At 35.0% G+C, this 22,985-nt stretch overlaps 3 protein-coding genes and 1 non-coding gene across 5 annotated transcripts; 2 read left to right on the top strand and 2 right to left on the bottom strand.

Moving 5' to 3' along the window:
• Positions 1 to 42: 42 nt before the first annotated feature.
• Positions 43 to 12,156, bottom strand: LOC109801384 (pyruvate kinase isozyme G, chloroplastic). 2 transcript variants are annotated; one of them, XM_020362441.3, is made up of 13 exons: positions 11,831 to 12,156; positions 11,465 to 11,746; positions 10,965 to 11,130; positions 10,598 to 10,732; positions 10,350 to 10,460; positions 9,999 to 10,087; positions 9,079 to 9,141; positions 7,780 to 7,955; positions 2,077 to 2,179; positions 1,800 to 1,948; positions 1,037 to 1,145; positions 848 to 949; positions 43 to 435 (listed from the first exon to the last, which is right to left on the bottom strand). In XM_020362441.3, exons 1-13 carry the CDS (start codon positions 11,990 to 11,992, stop codon positions 409 to 411), a joined length of 1,674 nt encoding a protein of 557 aa, XP_020218030.1. In that variant the 5' UTR covers positions 11,993 to 12,156; the 3' UTR covers positions 43 to 408. The 2 variants fall into 2 exon arrangements, with proteins under 2 accessions (XP_020218030.1, XP_020218029.1); XM_020362440.3 differs by having other exon boundaries at positions 11,828 to 12,156.
• A 145-nt stretch (positions 12,157 to 12,301) lies between these two features.
• On the top strand, positions 12,302 to 16,576 carry LOC109794842 (uncharacterized). The gene is made up of 2 exons (XM_083066183.1): positions 12,302 to 13,484; positions 16,167 to 16,576. The coding sequence occupies exon 1, from the start codon at positions 12,434 to 12,436 to the stop codon at positions 13,478 to 13,480; it is 1,047 nt and encodes a 348-aa protein (XP_082922309.1). The 5' UTR covers positions 12,302 to 12,433; the 3' UTR covers positions 13,481 to 13,484; positions 16,167 to 16,576.
• A 3,287-nt stretch (positions 16,577 to 19,863) lies between these two features.
• On the top strand, positions 19,864 to 19,958 carry LOC114915737 (small nucleolar RNA Z101). Its single transcript, XR_003803813.2, has one exon. It is a non-coding gene; the product is annotated as a small nucleolar RNA Z101 (small nucleolar RNA).
• Positions 19,959 to 20,114: 156 nt separating this feature from the next.
• Positions 20,115 to 21,237, bottom strand: LOC145953265 (peroxidase 20-like). The gene is made up of 3 exons (XM_083067169.1): positions 21,067 to 21,237; positions 20,801 to 20,966; positions 20,115 to 20,615 (listed from the first exon to the last, which is right to left on the bottom strand). Exons 1-3 carry the CDS (start codon positions 21,091 to 21,093, stop codon positions 20,188 to 20,190), a joined length of 621 nt encoding a protein of 206 aa, XP_082923295.1. The 5' UTR covers positions 21,094 to 21,237; the 3' UTR covers positions 20,115 to 20,187.
• Between the last annotated feature and the right edge of the window lie 1,748 nt (positions 21,238 to 22,985).

The following is a 22,985-nucleotide window of genomic DNA, read 5'->3' on the forward strand; positions in this document are numbered from 1 at the left end:
CGCAAAGAACAGCATAAAGCATTAACTTAATATTGCTGGCAATTATTTGACGGAATAATTTCTGTATAAGATCACTTGCAAAAAAAGACAACATAAATATGTGATCTAAGAAATTTACAAAATGCTTTTATGGGTGCCAACAGCTCCCTCAGCAGCAAATCAATATTTGGAAGATTTGTCGAAACAACCAGAGGATTTAACAGGCAATGCTTAGGGTCAACCGAATCAAAATTTGCATAATCAAAATGGGATTAAGGTGAAAGAAAGGTACTAATAAAGTAGGACATGACATACATTATCCGGCATAAGAGATATATCTTTTTGGTCACTTTCTGCTTTATTAAGTAGGACGTTGCAGAAATTATCTTGTTCTTCTTTCATTCTTTTGTCATATTTGGAATGATAACGTCACCTTTCAAATGTATAGACCAAAAACTGGGAAAGGTAATAAAGTTGAAACAAGTTAAACAGATGTAAGTAAATTATAAAGGATGGTCCTATGCATGAAGCTGCCAAATCTATTATGCCACAATAGTTCCACAAACAGCAATAGGTCAATGTGATTTCTTTAAGCCAAGATAAAATATCAAGATGAAAAAGTATGTTAAAAGAATACATAGTTATAAAAGAACTTCATGGAGGCTATGGCAATTCCTCGTCAATAAATCACTATTTGCAATATGAAAATTCCTTTACTATCCAACTTTGGTGTTTCACGTGCCTAATAACACCATAACTATAATTCAGTGTAAGAATAATAATTACAAAAGAGAGCGAGGAAGGGAAATAAAAAACTGTACACTTATGAGAAATAAAGACCCTTGAAAGAAAAAATTTATCTATGAACCTTGCGAACTTGTATATGGTGAGTGGATTCCTCACGCCAGATTGGTTGTGCTCCACTTTGAACAAGAGTAACATGCTGTCCCTCGTGTAAATGACCCTTACTCTAAAATATGGAGACTTTTCAGCAACATTAAAAAGAAAAACTATCAAGAAAAGGAATATTTGTGCATGTGAGGGAGTTCTTACTAACCATTAGTAGTTTGAGGGCTCTAGAGAAAGTCTCCTCTGCATCATTTGAAAATTGCATGTATATGGGCATAACACCATGATAAAGCGCCAACCTCTGCTTAATCCTAGCCCTGCGAATAGTGAAATCATAAATTTGTGGGTGCAATAGAACATTAACTTAAAGCACCTATACCACCATCCAAAAATTAGAAAGCAGAAAAAGACAAAAAAAAATCACTGCCTATGTTCAGTAGCTTTCAGAGTCTTATGCTTCATTCTTTTTTCTTCCTGTAGTGTATTCATTTTTATTTTTTTTTCCGGGCTAGGATAGGATAAAATTTCATCTACCAGGATTCCAGGAATTGAACCAGGTTGATCAAAAGTGCTAAAGAAAAAATTGTAGAAGACTAAATTTGAAAAAAAAAAGAAGGAAAAATGTATGTCAAAAGAATTATCATTAGTTAGTTCATATCATACACAAAAAATGCATCAAGATAACTCTAACAAATTAGATAATCTGAAAAATACTTGAGTTAGCAAGAGAGATGCTTGACTTTTCTCAAGATAGTATCATACATATGCTCAAGCCCAGAAAATTTTCTATTTATTTTCCAAAACATAAACAAGTACTATTCCTCCTGAAAAATAGCTCAGACACAACCAAAGTACAGGGAAATTTCATCAACAAAAGTTTATTTTCAGGTTAGATGCATGTGAATTCACAGCACATAATTAAAACAAACACAAAAAGAAATATAAAATAAAAAAATCCTGTTAATGCTTACTCATTAGTGAATGCAAAGATAGTTGAGTAAGGCCTATAATGGCTCAAAAGAATAGCCATGGATCCTGTTCTTGTGAAAACAATAATAGGAGTATTAAGAGTGTTAGACATTGTTGTCGCATGGAAAGCAAACATTCCTCCCATATGGCTCTGTCAACAAGTAAACAAGAAGTAATTAGATTTTAGGATGTCATCAATTATCAATAAAATACAGCAATAAATCCTCCACACGTGAAACAACACGCCAAAACTGCCTTATTTCTTAATCAAGCACATACTTCATGGGAACTCAATTGACTTGGATAAGCAACACCACTTTGAACACTGGATTCATTCCTAAGGGCCACCACATGCATAACTTTAACGGCTTTCAATGGAAATCTGAAACAATTGCAATCCTGATAATTTTATGAGATGAAAAATATTGGAAAAGCAGCAAGTCAAATGCATAATTTCATCTGCACAAGGTTAAACATTAGTAACCAATTTTTTTTGAAAAAAATGAATGACATGCTCTTCTAAATGGAAAACAGTTCTATAGCAATTACAACAATCTACACATAATCTTCTAATTAGGGGTTTGTAGTCAATTGTTAGTGTATATGGGTTACAACAAAAGGGAATATTTGTTTGTTTGTGCTTTTTGCTTTTTGCATTCTGTGATATCTTTAGGATATCTTCAGAATCTTTTTAGTGGACAGCTGTCCTGCCACCTCTCTAATTTTTCTCTCTCTGCTGGTTGCTTTTACAACCGTTTTCTCTCTTTTCTCTCACTGTTGTTTTTAGAAAAGGTTCCCTATATATTCAGCTCTCCTTGTATTCCTTCGTAAGCATCAACGATAATAAAACTTCACTATTACATTTTACCTCTCTTGATTTTATCTAACATGGTATCAAGAGCCTTCTGATCCTGTACCCGGATCTTAATTTTTCTTCCTCATCTCTTCTATGGCAACTTCAAATAATTCCTCTCCCTTTTCACAATTTTTCTCCAACTCCATAGCTGAAAAACTTGATGATTCAAATTATCTTCACTGGAGGCAGCAGATCGAACCAGTCATCAAATCCCACAAACTTCAACGGTTTGTGGTTAATCCGCAAATTCCACCCCGGTATCTGACAGATGCTGATCGTGATTCTGATATTGTTAATCCAGCATATGAAACCTGGGAGGTCCAGGATCAAATGCTTCTCACATGGCTGCAATCGACGCTCTCGAAGTCTATCCTTTCCCGTGTCATTGGCTCCGTTCACTCTTATCAAGTGTGGGACAAGGTTCACGAGTATTTTCATACTCAAACTAAAGCTCGTGCTCGACAGCTCCGCACTGACCTGCGTTCCACCACTCTTGATGGTCAGTCTATGCGTGATTTTCTGACTCAAATTAAAACTATTGCTGATGAACTTGCTGGAGTTGGGAGTCCTGTGTCTCTTGAAGAATATGTTGATGCTGTTCTTGAAGGTCTGCCTCAGGAGTATGCACCTGTGGTCTCTGTTATTGAAAGCAAGTTTGTCACTCCTCCTATTGCTGAAGTGGAAGCTCTTCTTCTTGCTCATGAGTCAAGAGCTAACCGGTTTCGTAAGCAATCCTTTTCTCCTTCAATTAATTACACTCAGGGTTATTCTCGTGGCAGTGTTAGTGGTGGTCACAGTGGGCGTCGTGGTGGTCGAGGTTCGGGCAGAGGCCGTGGTGGTCGTTTTGCTAATTTCCAGTGCCAGATTTGCTTCAAGTATGGCCATACTGCCAATGTTTGTTTCTATAGAGCTGATGTTAATTATCAACCTGCAGAATCCCTTGTTCTGTATGATCCTACCACACTGCAGCCTGTGCAGGTCAATTCTTCTTCAAATCTTAAAGGCTCCAACACTTGGGTGAATCCTAATCCGAAACAGCCCAGCCAGGAGGCTCGTGTTAATGTCACACCAAGTGCTATGGTTGCTAATACTTCTCAACCAGGTGCTAACTCTTCATGGATTCCTGATTCTGGTGCTTCATTTCATGTTACTGGTGAGCCTCAGAACATTCATCAACTTGAGCATTTTGATGGTCCAGACCAAATTTTCATAGGAAATGGTCAAGGTTTGCAAATCAATGGTTCTGGTACTTCCATTTTTATTTCTCCTATCAACTCTCAATTTAAGTTTCACCTGAATAATCTTCTCCATGTTCCTCTTATCACCAAAAATCTGTTGAGTGTCAGTAAGTTTGCTAAAGACAATTGTGTTTTCTTTGAGTTTCATGCTAATCATTGTCTTGTCAAATCTCAGGACACCAATGAGGTTCTTCTTCAAGGTGTTGTTGGTGCTGATGGGCTTTATTCTTTTCCTCATCTAAAGCTCCAAGGTCCCTCGGCATTGGTCTCTTCTTCAGCTCAAATACCCTCTCAGTCTGCTGTTTCACCTTCTGCAGTCTTAGATAGTTTCAATTTCAATAAAAATTCTGATGTATCTAGTTCTTCCACTATGTGGCATACTAGACTTGGTCATCCTAATTCTCATGTTCTTAAGCTTGTTCTTACACAATGTAACCTTCTCTCATCAAATACACATGTTACTGAATTTTGTTCATCTTGTTGTGTTGGAAAATCTCGTAGACTTCCTTCTTCTGCATCTCAAACTATATATTCTGCCCCCTTGGATGTAATTTTCACTGATTTATGGGGACCATCTCACATTACATCTTTTTCTGGTTATCTTTACTATGTTGCCTTTATTGATGCTTTCTCTAAATACACCTGGATATATCCCTTAAAATCAAAGGCTGAAACTCTATCTGTTTTTCAACAATTTAAGGCTATGGCTGAATTACAATTCAACACCAAAATTAAAAGTGTTCAATCTGATTGGGGAGGGGAATACCGAGCTTTTACTTCCTTTCTTGCCACAAATGGAATCCAACATAGAGTGATTTGTCCCCACACACATCATCAAAATGGTGTGGTTGAAAGGAAACATAGACATATTGTTGAAATTGGTCTCACCCTTCTTCATCATGCCTCCTTACCTCTAAAATTTTGGGATTTTGCTTTTACCACTGCTGTTTATCTTATCAATAGATTGCCTTCTGCTGCATTAAACTTTAATGTTCCTTTCACTACTTTATTCAACAAATCACCAGATTACAAATTCTTAAGAACCTTTGGTTGTGCTTGTTTTCCTTTCTTAAGACCATATGCCAGTCATAAACTTAATTTCAGATCCCAGGAGTGTGTTTTTCTGGGATACTCAAACTCTCACAAAGGGTATAAATGTCTCTCTTCTTCTGGCCGAATTTACATTTCAAAGGATGTCATCTTTAATGAACATAGGTTTCCTTACACAGATTTGTTTCAGCCAAGCCTTACACAAAATGTCTCTCCATGTCAATATTTCAATCTCAATCCAGATTTGTCTCCTCCTTGCACCACTTCAACTGTTCTCTCCCAGCAGCCTCCTTTGCCTTCTCAAATTGGTGATTCAAGTGTATCAATCATTCCTTCCGTGTCTTCTTCCCAAAATGTATCTCCTTCATCTCCTGAGTCTTCCTCACAAAATGTCTCTTCTCCTACCTCTTCCACTGCCCCTGCCAGTATACCAAGAACCATTAATAACCATCCTATGCAAACTAGGTCTAAATCTGGCTTTCATAATCCTCGGATACATCCATCCCTGTTCTTAGCTCATAGTGAACCTAAAACTGTTAAGCAAGCTCTTGCTGATCCTAACTGGTTCTCTGCTATGCAACAAGAGTACAATGCCTTAATGCTCAATCATACTTGGGATTTAGTTTCTCTGCCATCTGATCGCAAAGCAGTTGGATGTAAATGGGTTTTCAGAGTCAAGGAAAATGCTGATGGCTCTATAGATAAGCTCAAAGCTCGGCTAGTTGCAAAGGGTTTTCATCAAGTGCATGGTTTTGATTTTCATGAGACTTTCTCCCCTGTTATTAAACCTATAACTATTCGCATTATTCTTACTCTTGCTCTCACCAATAATTGGAATCTATTTCAGCTTGATGTAAATAATGCTTTTCTGAATGGCACTTTGGAAGAAACTATTTACATGGTGCAGCCTCCTGGATTTGAAGCTGGGGATAAGAGTCTGGTTTGCAAGCTAAACAAGGCCCTCTATGGCTTGAAACAAGCTCCTCGTCAATGGTTTAACAAATTAAAATTGACTCTAACTCGGTTTGGCTTTCAAGCTAGCAAATGTGATCCATCTCTGTTTCAGTACCAACATCAAACTCATACCATTTTTATTCTAGTTTATGTGGACGACATCATTATCACTGGCAGCTCTTCTTTGCTCATTCAACAAATCACCAACCAACTTGACTCAATTTTCTCTTTAAAGCAATTGGGAAGCTTGGATTACTTTCTAGGTATTGAGGTTAAACACTTGCCTGACAAGTCTCTGGTTCTGACTCAAAGCAAGTACATTCGAGACCTTCTTTTTAAAACTAATTTGGCTGAAGCTCATGGTGCTCCTTCTCCTATGTTCTCTAACTGCAAATTGTCCAGGTCTGGGAATGACTTCTTTCATGATCCCACTTTTTTTCGATCTGTTGTTGGTGCCTTACAGTATGCTACACTTACAAGACCTGAAATCAGTTTTGCTGTTAACAAAGTTTGTCAATTTATGGCTACTCCTCTTGACTCTCACTGGGTGGCTGTCAAACGTATCCTCAAGTATTTAAAAGGCACACTCTCTTATGGTCTTCATATTCAACCTGCTGCTGTAAACGGCCCCATCTCTCTCACTGCCTTTTGTGATGCTGATTGGGCCTCTGATATTGATGACAGGAGGTCCACTTCTGGTTCTGCTATCTTTTTTGGACCCAATTTGATATCTTGGTGGTCCAGGAAACAGCGTGTTATTGCTCGGTCCAGCACAGAAGCTGAATATCGCAGTATAGCCCAAGCCTCTGCTGAATTAACTTGGATTCAAGCCCTTTTGCAGGAACTTAAGGTTCCCTTTTCTACACCTACTTTACTCTGTGACAATCAAAGCGCGGTGGCCATTGCTCACAATCCTGTTTTCCACAGCAAAACAAAGCACATGGAGATTGATGTGTTCTTTGTTCGTGACAAAGTCCTATCCAAGCAACTTCTAGTTTATCACATACCAGCTCTTGATCAATGGGCTGATCTTCTTACTAAGCCTTTGTCTGCTGCTCGGTTTGAAGTTCTTAGGAACAAACTCAAAGTGCAAAGTTTTTGTGTCAAAACTTCACCTTGAGTTTGAGGGGGGCTGTTAGTGTATATGGGTTACAACAAAAGGGAATATTTGTTTGTTTGTGCTTTTTGCTTTTTGCATTCTGTGATATCTTTAGGATATCTTCAGAATCTTTTTAGTGGACAGCTGTCCTGCCACCTCTCTAATTTTTCTCTCTCTGCTGGTTGCTTTTACAACCGTTTTCTCTCTTTTCTCTCACTGTTGTTTTTAGAAAAGGTTCCCTATATATTCAGCTCTCCTTGTATTCCTTCGTAAGCATCAATGATAATAAAACTTCACTATTACATTTTACCTCTCTTGATTTTATCTAACATCAATGTAGACAAGGATATCTTTTTATTATGAATGATGTTTACATTTCCCAAAAACGTTAGCTCCCAAAAAACAAAGATAAGTTTACTAATCACAAACCACTAAAAATCATTCACTAATGCAAATTATTGAGAGAGAAAAAAGAGTACAGTTTTCAATTATACAACAAGGTAAATAATTCCTGTTTGTTGGACATGCAGAGAGATTTCTAAGCCTTGTTTAGTTGACATTCCTTTCCATTTCTTATTTTTTGTGTTTTCCCCTACGATATGTTATCCCCCATTCTTGAGCTTCTTTCATTCTCTTCCCTAATGATACATTTTTTATCTGAAAAGGTAAGGAGTAACTCTTGTGCATTACAAATAGGAAAAATGAATAATGAAAAAATATTGAAAATATAAAACAAAAATAAAATATATGAACCAAAGTCACCAAGGAATAGTGAACTAACTCACTTTCCATGTGCAGTTTCTCCTGAGAGCATGATAGCATCAGCACCTTGTCTTACCGCAATTGCAATGTCAGAGACTTCTGCCCTTGTTGGTGTGGGATGATTAATCATGCTTTCAAGCATATTTGTTGCCACAATAACTGGCTTTTGCATACTGTGACATCTTCTAATGATGTCCTCCTGTTTGATTAAAAAAGGGGAATGAACTACATAGAACACAGAATTAAGCATAGTCCCAGTTCCTAAATATCAGTGAAACGAGAAACATAATCATTCCAATAACAAGGAAAGAAGTGGTTAAAGAAAACTAATAAAACAGAACAAAAACATAAGTTTGAAAACATTATATGTCATAATCTAATAATTACATGACATCATCTAGTTTGAGTAAACTGTTACATGAGTTGGTATCGGTAGGACATAATAGCAATATGATCTTCAAACCTTTTACTCTGTTATACGGAAGCATCAGAGGAGAGGAAAATATTTTCTCTTCTCAAATTCTATTTCAGTTGATTGGTTTTACACAATATACACAAACATGCAATTTCTTTTATAGGTAAATTTTTAAATATATCATCATTAAAATGAAAAATTTTAATACCAAAGGAATAGCATTAAATGCTTCCAGCATAACATCATCTACTTTTCTCAAATCTCAAGTGATGGAACCAGTCTTTCACATTGTAATTTGTCTCACCAAGCAGGACATTGGAAGAAGTTGTTAAGAGGGATATCATGGTGAATAATATCTCTGATGATTGGTCTTTAACAGAGTCAAATGGAGTCATGTAACCAACTTCACCTCGTGGGATAAGACTTTTGTTTCTCTTAAGTGGGTACTATATATCCCATGGTGGATAAGATATCCTTGGACATCCAATGACCTCATTCGTAAGCAATTTTTTGGTTTTCAAATTTAAAGGCATCGAATATAACAGACCTAGATTTGAATTGTTTTTAACAGGCTCTATATCACCACCCTTTATGAAAAAGTAAGATTGTAGTCGAGAAAGACCATCATTGGGAGTTCACTGTACAAGCAGAAAGAGAAGGGCTTTCCACAAAATTGATGTATGTGACTATCAATATGATCCTACAAAGTGCAACTCACAACAGCTAATGAAGTTCCTCTTATTTTATTAGGTTTTCTTAATGACAGTAAAAACTGCATCCAAAGTTAGTTATACCAAAACAATTATTATCAACATATTTTGTAGATTATGTCATGCAAGAACTTGTATACATCTCATCAACTGTGAACTTTGACATACACATCACGTTACTCTGAGCACCACATTACCTGCAATAATGGAACTTCCTCTATTGGAAGTTCAGCTCCAAGGTCCCCACGAGCAACCATGGCCTGCAAAATAAATAAAACTCTCAAAATGAAACTGGATGCTTCATAATGGTAAAGATCTTGCTTTGATTCATGATATTTAAACAAAAGAATCTCCATTACACCTAGTTATCTGGTATTTTGATCTGTAAATCAAGAAATCAATCAATCATGCAGAAACAACAAGCACCAAAAAACCACCATTGGTCCATTATTTGTCCAGAAATCATGCAAGCAGTGTATATGCTATTGCTATCATAAGACAGTTACCACCATGATTGCATGAAATGGTTTCCTATGTTAAAAATGATAAGGAGCATACTGCAACAAGACAAGACGTGCACCATCATATGGCGCATAACAGATATCACATGTGCAATACTAAGACAGGGAAAACTACAGTAGCTTCTGATCAACCCATCATCAGCTCAAGATGCAATTATGTTCCCCTTACACCCCATGTAGAATGAGACACATATCTTGATAAGATTTTGAAGAATATTTACCAGACTGATCAACTTACTGAGGAAAACAGCAACCCAGTTACTTGAGTTTTGTGCCTTATACAATGATTAAGAATTTTCAAATCCTGACTCACTTGTAGAATAAGTGATAAGGTTAACTTGAAATGTTCCAATTTTTCAGTGTCTTTTTAGGTACTATTTTCACAGAAAACATAATAGAAGTAAGAACTGCTATTCATAACAAATATCTATTCCTCCATGTAATCAATTTCAGTTCTCATATGTTCAATACTAATTGCACCGAAACAAATAAATAATAAAAGCAGGCCAAAAAACATGATAACCAACATGACCTAAATTTCAATCTTATTAATATGTAATATCCACAATACATAATGTGAACAGTATGAAACTAACCCCATCTGAAGCTGAAAGTATCGAATGAAGATTTGGTATGGAATCTGCACTTTCAATTTTTACAATCACATGTATATCGGCATTATGACCTATATAAAAAAGTTTACAATAACAGTTGATAATGAGAATGATGAAACATTGAAATAATACATTACTGCTTCTAACTTCTACCCATAACTGCCAACGTGACACTTATTACACGTATCTAATAATGCATGACTGCTCATGATAGTGATTATCCATTCCCAACAGACAGGCTATAATACCCCAAGAAAAAAGAAACTTATACACACAGTTGCATGCTCCTAAATACACTAGCATAGAAAGGACACTAGACAGGAAAATAATTACTTTTGAGGTAATCTTTTAACTCATGAACCACTCTAGCATCCTTGACAAATGAGACAGCATAGAAGTCTACTTGATTGTCCACCCCAAACTTGATATCTTCCCAGTCCTTGTCTGTGAAGTAGAAACACATGGCAACAGAGCATAAAATTGTCAAATGCATTTGCATACTAAGAGTATCCAGGTACAAGTGAATAACTGAAACATAATGCCCATGCAATGTGTCAACAACAAATATAACATACTTATACCTGTTATGGAAGGAAGTGTTGCACTTTTTCCACGGACATTTAAATGACGCCTAGATTTCAATTCACCCCCATCAACAACCTCACATTTAACAATATCTTTTGTCTTTGACTTAACAGCAAGAGACATCATTCCTCCTAAAATAACAATCAGAAGAGATTAAAATCTCCTCTACAGATAATCAAAATCAGTGGTTATGCAACAATTTAATGAATTCCTCCAAAACATTTGAGATTACAAAAATAGGAGAAATATCTTACTGGTAGGTCATGCATGGTTAGCTATAACTACGACAATCAATGTCAAAACTTTCACCTAATCAAGCAAAACAACTGTGTGCATTGCACAGAAAGAGACCACCGTTCTTACCATCGACCAGCAACACATCTCCAACCTCCACATCATTCACAAAACCATCATAATTCACGCTAACCGTGTCTTCTGTGCTGACCCCTCTCCTAGTGGTGAAATAGAATTCTTGTCCTTCTTTAAGTAAAATTGGTTGAGGTACATCCCCACTTCTAACTTCAGGACCCTGCCAAGCACGCCAAACAACACACCCGTTCTATATTCAAAACTAAAAATACATGTTACAAATTCAAAAAACCTTAATTATCATCTCACACAAGAAGGATACTAATATAAACAATAAGTGTGTAAAAATCCTTCAGGCCAGCGGCAGTCACATACTCACCGAAGCACGAGCAGAGTTAGTCTCTGTTCCAATGGACCGGGATACTCATACCAGGACAAAAAATAATAATATTTCGGAACATCGATAATCATTAATGAGGAGTTTTATGGTAACATTGAAATTAAGTGTTAAGCTAAAAAGACGAAAACGGAAGGTATGAAAAAAAGGAGTTGACCTTGGTGTCGAGCATGATGGAAATGACCTTATCCTGAAATTGAGCATTGTATTCTTTCACCAAATCAATGGTTTGCAGGTGCGACGCGTGGTCCCCATGCGACATGTTCAAACGCGCCACGTTCATTCCCGCTTCGGCCAGGTTCCATATCATGTCACGTGAGCTCGTAGAAGGACCTATAGTGCAAACGATTTTAGTTTTCCTACGTGCGTCGGAATTATCCCAGGCGTGTCCCGCGCCATAGTTACCGGACTGAACCTCAACCGGAGAGGTTGCGTTGACCTGCACAATCAACGATTCAATTGAATAACGAACAGAGGTTGTAGATTGGAAAGTGAAGATAGTTTGCAGAGAGGAAGTTACGACGGTGGGAGAGCCGTTGGAGGAGTTGAATTGCGTTCCCTCGGTGTGGTTGGTTATCCGGGCGATTGTAGGTAGGCGTGGAATGCGTTTGGTGGGGGATTTGGAGAGAGAGAAATCGGATTGGAAGAGAGCCGTAGCGGCGGAAGAAAGATGAATGGATGCCATGATCGTTGATTTGAGATAGAAAAAGAGAGACGAAGAAGGTGAAGACTAAAGAGGGTTTAATTAGCAGTCACGAGAAAGGAGCATGAGCGATGGCAGCATACTAGCATATAGCATTCGCATGCATGATGCATCTAACACAAGTCTCCTTGCTCCACTACCAACTAATCAGTAATCAGTAATCACAACCAGGTGCCATGCCACTGGCGTTGTACTTGTGACGTCACGAAATACCTGCTCGTCATATTTTATTTTTATTTTAATAATAAATATACCGATCAATAATTAGCCTTTAAAATAAATAACTTTTGGGCTGAAAGCATATAATGGGTTGAAGCCCACGTTGATTGGCCCAAAGAGAAGGTCGTCCTGATGATGGACAAAGTGGTTGGTTCATGTTCTTCTTCTTCACTTTTCAGTTATTGATCAGAGCTGAATAACAAGATGAAGCTGTCCCTGAAGTTGGAGGGCGAAGATGAAAAAGAAAAATACAGCACGCAAATCATGACAGCAAAGGTACCCATCAGTATATGTTCGAACCCATTTATTTCGGGCGTGACAGCCACCACGAGCACCCACTCTCCCTCCCACTTTTCCTTCTCACTGTCCACAAACTTCCCATCTGGCCCATCCCTCCGCCTCTCCTACTCCCCCTCGGCCTCCCTCCCCTTCTCCCTCTCCCTGAAATCGGGCCTGGGCCTCCTGGGCTCCCCGGCCCACTCCCCTCTCGTCTTCTCCGCCAATTTCTCCCTCTCCCCTTCCCACTCCCCTCTCCCTTCCTTCTTCCTCCACTTCAAACCCCAACTCGGCCACTTCTCTCTCCACAAAACCGTTTTCTCGGAAAACAACGCCCAACCCCTCTCTCACCCTCCCGCACCTGAAATCGTCACCGATGGATCTTCCTCGGGATGGCACAATTTGAAACTGGAACCCTGTGTTGACTCTAACAACACGCACCAGTTAAACCCCAACACCGATTCAAAACACGCTCTCTCTCCTCACATTAGGGTTATGGCTCGGACCGTTATGCCCGTGGCCAAGGGCTTCCTCTTGAACTTCCGCTGGGGCGTCAATTTCCCCCGGAGCTTCGCCTCCAAAATGCCAAGCTTAACCGTTAATAAGATACGTTTAGAGAGGGTTGAGGAAGCAAAGGATAATAATGACAATAACAAAGAGGCTTCCGTCAACGATTTGCAACTGTTGAAGGGAATGTGTTTGTGGATGGGGAGAGACTTGGAGAACGTGGAGAGGGAAAACAGGGAGATGAAGCGCGTTTTGGATGAGGTCAAATTGGGGATTTCAACAGCCAGAAAAGAAATTTCGCTGCAACAACCCAATCGAACGAGTGAAGGCTCTGGCTCTGGGGAGTTTCAGCGTTGGAAAAGTTACAAGAGTGGGAAACAAGAGGATGATAGAAACCAACCAAACAAGTCGCAGAGTGACGTGGAAGCTGAGTTACAGAAAGCCATCAAGGCCGCTACTACCTCTTAGCAAGGTCATGTTCCTTGTTACTTTTTTTCAATGTGTATAAAATCTCGGCTTCTCTTTTTTGTTAATTGATTAATTACATTACTACTATACCAGTTTGTTAAGGGTAATATAATCAAATTATCATTTATGTGGATGAGAGGAGGCATGTTAGAATTTTTGTAGCTGTTGATCATTAATTTTGCATTTAGGTCATATTTAATAATTAAATGTGATAAACGATTATAATATAATGTTAAAGTGCTTGTTTTATTTTCTTTAAATAAATTAATCATAGCCCCTTCTGCAACCGAGAGGTTGTCATAGTTGTAAATTCAGGAGATGATTATTACAAACACAAAAACTATTTCCTGCAGTTAACAATTCTTTCTGTAACAAACTGGGTGAAACTATTTGGCCTATTCATGATGGTAGCATTGTTCAACAATGAATTGATAATTTGATCAATTAATGTCTGCTTTACTTTAGACTTATCTTTTCCTTCTTAGTTCTTACAATTTTTACGCTCGTTGTGTTGTTATCAACATTTTGTTGTGTTTAAATATCTGATGTTATGGATGATGATAGATTAATATAATTTGGCATATATGCCTGAAAGTAGCTCTCAGTCATTGCTTGAACAAACGATTCTAAAATGCTAAAGTCTGATAAAAGGAATTTTACTCCAAACTTGAAGTGTAGTTTACTCTTCTGTATCGCCGTGCCATTATTGCCATGGTCTAAAGGTGATGATGAACAATGAGAAAAAAGTAATTAAAGAGCCAATTGGTAATTATCTGATTAAAGGGTTCTCTAATAATTTGGGGTGTTTGGTATCTGACATAAGATGGCCCAGATCTAATAGTGACAAATGAACCAGGACATTCTCAAAGTAGTCCTTAGCCAGTTTGCCGTTGGTTGACATATGATATGATATGATTCTCGAATGCAAGAGTGTGACAAAAGGACCTTAGTTCAAATTTTTTAAAGTGTAAAACCTAATTGTATATTAGCAACACTGTAATTTACAATACCTCTGGTTAACTTGATGAAATATTATATGATTGCGTTTTTATCCTTTAAATATTATAATTGTGCAATTTTAATCACTAAAATTTTAATTGGGTAATTTTAGTCTCTAAAAAATTATAATTATATGATTTTAGTCCCTTAATTTTTAATTGAATAGTTTTAGTTCTTATACTATTATAATTGTGCGATTTTAGTCTTTTTTATTTAAAATTTAGTAATTTTAGAATATATATATATATATATATATATAATATTTTAAAATTATACACTTGTTTACTTATTTAAATTAATGTATATTATATTATTTTTTTGTTAATATATCAAGTGATATATATTTATTATTATTAAATAAATAAAATTTATATATTATTAATATTTTAATATTATTGATAAATTAATATCAATAATATTTTTAGTATATTTATAGATAAACTAATAATTTAATAAATATGACTTAGTATATATTAATAGTTTATCTATAAATATACTAATAATATTATTGATATTAATTTATTAGTAATATCATAAAAATAATAATATATAAATTTTATTTATTTATTAGAAATGAATATATATGCGTTAATGACAAATAATTGTATAATTTTAAAATATTGTATATATATATATATATTAAAATTATTAAATTTTTAATAGAAAATATTAAAATTCACATAATTATAATATTTAAGGGACTAAAATTATTCAATTAAAAATTAAATGAGCAAAATTACAAAATTGGAATCTTTTAGAACTAAAATTGTCTAATTAAAATTTTGAGGATCAAAATCGCACAATTACTATATTTAAGAGATAAAAACACAATTAAGTTAATACTATAAGTGTTGCTGCCTAGTGGCAATCTACAAATAGAATTCACCACATTGTAGTAAAACAGAATTAGTTTAAATAAAATTTTAAAACCATATTTAATGAGTGGATACTGAACTTATATTTTATCTTGCGTTAACTTTATTCACGAAGTCACAACTCACAAGTATTAATTTATTTTCTAAAATTATAAAAACACTATATATTCAATCAAATTATTATGTATGGATCAATTTAGTCTTTATTTTGTTATTTCAAGAATTATAATGTCTGTTGCTAGGTAATATAGTGAATTAATGACTGCCGTTTATAAATTTTAGGGAAAATTGCACTTATTTTTTCTTGTTCTTTGTAAACGACATGTTACACTATCTCTGATTTTAAAAAAAAAATAATTAAAAATATAATTTTAGTTTTTATAATTTTACTTATTTTATTTTTTAATTTCTATAGTTTAAAATAAATATTTTTAAACCTTTTTAATTCTTATAGTTTAAAATAAATTTAATTTCTATACTTACCCTTTTAAATTTCTTTTAGTTATTGCCTTTAATTTCTTTGAAACTTAGTCTCTTTTATATTAACATAGCATAGGCTTTCAAATGTGTCTTTGATCTTAAATTTATTTTGTTTTGCTTGGAGGGTGATGCTTGACATCAAAGTTAATCTTGTAAAGAGAAATTTGTTACTATCTTCTAATTTTAGTTGTGTGTAGTGTAATCAAGGTCTTGATACCTCTTGCCATATATTTTTTGAATGTTCATTTGCATACCAGGTTTGGATGTTGTGTTTGAAATGGTGTGGCCTCTTTACAGTTCATCAAAATAATTTCATATCTCATTTTGAGCAGTTTCTAAGCCTTCCGAGTTGTGGTGCTAAAAATCAGTACAAATGGGCAGTGATCTGGTTGGCTTCAATTTGGAGTATTTAGTTGGCGAGAAATGAAGCTATATTTACTAATAAATTTACATCTCTAAATGATCTGGTCGAATTGATAAAACTACGCTCTTGGAAGTGGCTGAAAGCTAAAGATCTTGATTTTTACTATTCGTTCTCTTGTTGGGGAACCTGCTGCATGTCTTAATCTTTATTAAGTTAACTGTATATGGTTTAGAGTACCCCTTGTACTCGCTTTTAATATATTTCATTTTGCCTAGGAAAAAAAAATATTGTTGAGACAATTATTGTTTGATTTTTCACATACAACATTATCATAGTTAATTAACATGAATAATAGTAATCAAAATATGACAATATCAATTGTGAAAAAATTGGACAATAAGTAGATCAATAATGAATATAAGTGAGAGTAAAAAAGAGATAGAATGTTGAGAGATCTAGCTAGGATAATTCCAACAAGAATAAATTCAATATAAAAACACAAAATCAAAAACTTTTAGCATGTTACACAGGAGAGATGTTAGTATCAGTTTAAAGGCACTATAAAAAGTTTACAAAGGTAAGTATTGTAACTAAAAAAGGCTTATCTTATACTATAAAAAATTTTAAAAAATTATTAAAAGAAGTAAATATAAAGACTAAATTTTTTTATTTTATATTATAGTGACTAAAAGATAAAGTAAATAAAATTATAAAAACCAAAAAGATATTTTTTTTAAAAAAAATGAACAATTTCTCCAAGATAGTATTTTGAAGAAGGGGTCTGTGCCACTTTGATAAATAAAATAAAAATAAGTATTATTTTATTAAAATATAAGAGAAGTGAATGTCTATTTAAAAATTAGAGGAGATGTGAATTTCACTTGAAAAGATTTCAAAGGGATAAGGATAATTTTTTATTTTAAATTCTAAAGTGATATTTTAATATTTTTAACAATTAAATAAATTGTGTATAATTTTTAGAATTAAATTAATCACGAACTAGTAGGATAAAATATATATAAAAACAAATATTTGTGTGTAAAAAAATAATTTTCCTTATTTTATTTTATGAATATAGTGAAAAATATTTCTTTACCATTAAATTAAAAGAAACATCAAATTAGACTACCGTGTCCCAAGTTTGACACTTTTTCAAAGTGGATATGTCTTTAATGGACTATGTCCACACAAATTAAACACATTTCCATCATAGACACATAAAATAAAGAAACAAAAATAAAAATAAATATTGATAAAAACAAAAACAAATAAAAGGGAATTTGGATTTTTTTTAAAACAAATCTCGATAAAAACATAAATAAAGAAAAAATGGATTTTTTTTATAAAATAAATCTTGATAATAATAATAATAAATATTTGAGATTTAAAAAAAAAAGAAAAAAAGTCTTGATAAAAATAAAAATAAAAAAGATAAAAAAAATTGATTCTCCTTGCTCAACTTTTATTTAATAAGGAGGATTTGATATTAAAAAAAATTATTATACATTATAATATTTATTAACAATTTATTTTTAAATTTTAATAAATTATTATTATATTAATATATAATTTTATAATATTATTTATAATGGAATGTTAATATACTCTCACCTATTTTTTTAGTAGGAGTATGTTAGCAACCTACACCAAAATTTTAGGACAAAAAAATCATTCATTTCTTTTGATTTGGTTAATTTGTACAAAAGATATTATAGTAATTTAATTTAGTTTTAAATAAAAATAAAATATTTTCTCTCTCTTATTAACTTTATTCTCTAAGTCATTTCTCTTTCCTATTAAATTCCTTCTCCAACTCATTTATTTTTCCTATTAAATTTTTTCTCTAACTTATTTATCTCTCTCATATTAAATTCCGTCTTTAACTCATTTCTCATCACTCATGATGTCTCCCCCCTAACAAATAAAAATTAAAAAATTAACTAATAGAAAAAAATAAATGAATTGGAGAATTAAGTTAATAAGATAGAGAAAATATTTTATTTTCATTTAAAATTAAATTAAATTACTATAATATCCCTTATACAAATTAACCAAATCAAAAGAAATGAGTGATTTTTTTGTCTTAAAATTTTGGTGTAGATTGCTAACATACTCCCACTAAAAAATAAGTGAGAGTATATTAGCATTCCCTTATTTATATAATATATTATGAGTTAATCACCTATACATTGTTAATATAAATTTTTTTTTATACTGACAACCAATTATATCTTATAATTCTGTCATGTCACTATAAACACATTTACTTTTAATAGTAACATGACACAATTAAAAAATATAATTAATTATTAGTGTAAAAAACTTTATACTAGTAATATATAGATGATTAACTCATATATTATATATGTAATGTTCACATATCTCATATTTCATTGATTTTATCATATTTTCGTATCTTTTATTGTGTCCAAATCCACGTTACATAGATCAAAAGTTTGTCAATTTTTTAGCCAATTTTTTTTTTAATTTTATTCGATGAATAGAATGGGCCTGTAATGCTTAAAAAAAAGAATGGGCCTGTAGTATACAATGGCACACCCCAACCAAAATTCCAACATGCTAGTACGAGGATTAAAATCTTCTGTCTCCAATTCCTGTCTCCACTTCCTGTCCCTTCAATTACAAAATGCCATCTCAACTACATTCTTACTTTTAATTTTAATTTTAATTTTTAAAAAGTAAACCCATCATTCGTTACAAACCTCCATTACAGTTTTTTTTTTATTCTCTTAACTTTTTTTTTTTCACGGATACGTTTTTTGTTTTAACTTTTTCCATAACCGACTTGTTTGTTTGTTTTTATTTTTTATTTTTATATTTTTGCTCCTATTCATAAAACCAACGTAGAAAAACCCTGCACCTTCCCCGCTTGCATTTTCACTTCGTGCCGTTTGCGATTTTGGTAACATTCGTGAATCCTCCTCTGTCGCGGCCACCTTTCTTGTTTCAGTTTATTCAACATTGATAGACTGAAAAATATATCTTTACATAATAAAAATCTAAATTATCAAATTCATATATACTTAAGTTATAGTTATTTAATTTAATATATACTTAAATTATAGTTATTTAATTTAACTCTAGTATTAAACAGATAAATTCAAGAAATTTAAAATTGTTTATCATAAAATATAAGAAATTTACAAAATTATAGAATTAAAAAGCATGGAAAAAGTTAAAACAAAAAACGTATCCGTGAAAAAAAAAGTTAAGAGAATAAAAAAATACTGTAACAGAGGTTTGTAACGGATGATGGGTTTACTTTTTAAAAATTAAAATTAAAATTAAAAGTAAGAATGTAGTTGAGATGGCATTTTGTGATTGGAGGGATTAGAGGGATAGGAAGTGGAGACAGGAATTGAAGACAGGATTTTAATCCCTAGTACGAAACCCTAATCTGCACCTATAAAATGTCACAAACCTCATTCCCTGTTCTCACAAAGTAGCATCGCATGGTGCCGGAGTCAAGTCTCTGTTGTGTTCGCCACTTTTGTAAAAATATCAAGTTAGGTTGAATATCATTAATATTTGTTGGAGAGGGATACTGAATTCTTTTTCTAAACAATTTTTAATTTCATTTTCATAGCTGTGTTCTAGCTTCTGATTTGAGGCCATAGAAGTTAACCAAGTTTTCTCTCGTTTCAAATGGGCATGTGATGAATCTCATAGTAACAAATGGGTAATTTGCGTCTGAATAAATTCATTGATGATATATCACCTTGGAGAACTGATGCCCTTATCTTTTAATTATTTTTATCCTTGTACGAATAATTATTTTTGTAATATTTTTCTGCATTAACATCAATTGCGTTTTGTCTAGATTTATGTTCTCTAAACATCGTAAATAACAAGTTTCATGTGGAATTGAAATTCGATTGTTCTGTTTTTGTTGAGGTTGATGAAAAGGTGCAAAGTAATAAGATTACGTCTCAATAAGTCTATTACAAGCCATATGCGATACATAACAACTAAGCATTGACAAACCTACAATGCCTCCTAATTTCTCCTTCATTTCCTGTAAGAACATTGATGTTTCCCATCTTAATCATAGATTTAGCAAATGAAGCAAAGAAAAGTTTTTCATTGGAGGCATAAGCCCACACCTGCTCTGTAATTTTTCCATCCAAGTCCTGGCTGATCAGAACATTATCAGAACCCAACAAGCCCTTCCCTTCAAGAATGTTTATGAAGTAGTGGTTATCAAACCTCTTAGGAGTTTGAAAATCCAGGGGTGCAAATTTGCTGTCCCTTCCTTCAACAGGGCATATAGACTTCAGGATTCTCCTGAAGTTTGTGTATCGCTTATAACAATCATAGCCATAGTGATATTCCTCTTTGGCTTCATATATCCTCTGCCTGAAGCCTAGACATCTTGCTCTTCCTATAGTATGGCTACCTGTTTTTTGTCAAGCAGGAACTTTATGTGATTAGATGTTTAATCTCTTTTTTTTTAACTGGTTATTATAAATACAGTATCGAAGTAAGATTAGTATTATTTTCCTATCGGAATGGGAGTGTTAATCATGGTAATGTATTGTTATTTAATAGAATCAATTACCAAGTTTTATCTAATAAATATACCTGATAGAACTACCAAGTCTTCTATGTCAAGGCCTTGTTGCTTAAAATTATTTATGAGAATCTCTAAAGAGGAATTTGGTGCAGGGATGAATAAGTTAGCCCCACTAAAACTTGACTCTAGAGAATCCTTCCTCCCTAGCAATACCTCCCATCTTGGTCCTCCTCTCTTCAAAAACAAACAATAGAAATTGTTGTGAAGCAAAAAAATAAAATAATAATAATAATACATAAAACATGCATTTGACTCAATACAAAGAAGTGTTTACCAATTCAACCGCGTCACGTGCAGCCATGGCAAGGATGTCAGCACATGAAACAGTAATGGGACATTCCTCTTCTAGCAAATACTTAATCTTGTCTATGAGCTCAAATCCACGTAGAGAGTTCAGATTTGGTCCAGCCAGCTTTTCACTTGTCTTGCCCTCTGTACCTGTCTAAGGGCACACTCGTAGTCTTCTAGTAACTGGAGGGCCAAACGAGAGCTTCAAGTTGATGCTTCAGAGGGGGGAGGTACCTGCAAAAGGCACTTCGAATCTCAAGTCCGGATGAGCATAATTCTCGAGAGTAATAAATGAACAGTGACATACCTCATTTCGTGTGACTTAATTATACTACCTGTCATGGGCCTGAGCGGGGTGGGTCTTCTCTGACATTTACCAAATTAGGTAATACGATATTAATCGGCTGGTTTCACCTTAATTACGTGTTTGTCTTTCGTTAACCATGATTATCATCCTAACCATTCTCTATTGGTCATTGGCCGAGCCGATAGGGCACGATCGAGACAACCTCTTTGGCCGAGCCGATAGGGAACGGTCGAGACAACCTCTGGCCTAGCCGACAGGGCACAACCGAGACAACCTCTTTGGCCGAGCCGATAGGGAACGGCCGAGACAACCTCTGGCCAAGCTGACAAGGCACAACTGAGACAACCTCTTTGGCTGAGCCGATAGGGAACGGCCGAGACAACCTCTGGTCGAGCTGACAGGGCACGGTCGAGACAACCTCTCTGGTCGAATTGATAGGAATAGGGTTGAATTCTCCATGCTTCTCGACCCCTTATCGAGCCGAAGTAGTGGCCGAGCCGATAGGAAAAGGTCAGGACAACCTCTTCGTTCTCGGCCTTTGGCCGAGCCGATAGAAAGAGGGTTGGGTTGTCCCTAGTTTTCGGCCCTCTGCCGAGCTGAGGTCGTGCCGAGAAAAGTATCAAAGTCCGATAGGACATCACATGTCGGTCCACGTGGCCGATAGGACCCTTCCGGTACACAAGCCCCCCAACCTTGAGGAGCGAAGCGACGTAGAGGGTAATACTTGTCTGGGCGGTACACTCGTAATCTTCTCATAATCTGAAGGCCAAATAGGTTTAAGCTACCGAGGATGCCGAACGGGTTTAGGCTACCGAAGGTGCCGAACGGGATCAAGCTGTCGAGGGAGTCTTTCAATGGTAATCGAACGGCGAACTGAGTGACGACTCAGTAGGGAAAACTTTTCAAGAAATCTAAAGGTACATCCTTGGTCGAGTGACGACTCGGTAGGGAAACCTTCTCAAGAAATCCAAAGGTACATCCTTGGCCGAGTAACGACTCGGTAGGGAAACCTTTTCAAGAAAGTCAAGGTACATCCTTGGCGAGTGACGACTCGGGAGGGAAACCTTATCGAAAAAATCGAAGGTACATCCTTGGCCGAGTGACGACTCGGGAGGGAAACCTTTTCAGGAAAGCCGAAGGTACATCCTTGGCCGAGTGACGACTCGTGAGGGAAATCTTTTCAAGAAATCCAAAGGTACATCCTTGGCCGAGTGACGACTCGGGAGGGAAACCTTTTCAAAAAATTCGAAGGTACATCCTTGGCCAAGTGACGACTCGGGAGGGAAACCTTATCAGGAAAATCGAAAATACATCCTTGACCGAGTGACGTCTCGGGAGGGAAACCTTTTCAAGAAAGCCGAAGGTACATTCTTGGCCGAGTGATGACTCGGGAGGGAAACCTTTTCAAGAAATCCAAAGGTACATCCTTGTCCGAGTGACGACTTGGAAGGAAAACCTTATCAGAAAAATTGAAGGTACATCCTTGGCCGAGTGATGACTCGGGAGGGAAACCTTTTCAAGAAATCCAAAGGTACATCCTTGGCCGAGCGACGGCTAGGGAGGGAAACCTTATCAGGAAAATCGAAGGTGCATCCTTG

The sequence above is a fragment of the Cajanus cajan genome, chromosome 11, assembly GCF_000230855.2.
Source record: "Cajanus cajan strain Asha chromosome 11, NIPB_CcT2T_4, whole genome shotgun sequence".
Taxonomy (NCBI): Eukaryota; Viridiplantae; Streptophyta; class Magnoliopsida; order Fabales; family Fabaceae; genus Cajanus; species Cajanus cajan.

Bases quoted from the DNA above. Each gene is read 5' to 3' on its own strand.
- LOC109794842 (XM_083066183.1), top strand. From the start codon at position 12,434: ATGAAGCTGTCCCTGAAGTTGGAGGGCGAAGATGAAAAAGAAAAATAC.
- LOC109801384 (XM_020362440.3), bottom strand. From the start codon at position 11,992: ATGGCATCCATTCATCTTTCTTCCGCCGCTACGGCTCTCTTCCAATCC. The intron at 11,131-11,464 runs GTCAACTCCTTT...CGTGCTTGGCAG, and splicing joins CCATCATGCTCGACACCAAG to GGTCCTGAAGTTAGAAGTGG. The intron at 9,142-9,998 runs GTTAGTTTCATA...TTTATTTTGCAG, and splicing joins TACTTTCAGCTTCAGATGGG to GCCATGGTTGCTCGTGGGGA.
- LOC145953265 (XM_083067169.1), bottom strand. From the start codon at position 21,093: ATGGCTGCACGTGACGCGGTTGAATTG. The intron at 20,967-21,066 runs GTAAACACTTCT...TTGTTTTTGAAG, and splicing joins CACGTGACGCGGTTGAATTG to AGAGGAGGACCAAGATGGGA. The intron at 20,616-20,800 runs GTATATTTATTA...GACAAAAAACAG, and splicing joins AGACTTGGTAGTTCTATCAG to GTAGCCATACTATAGGAAGA.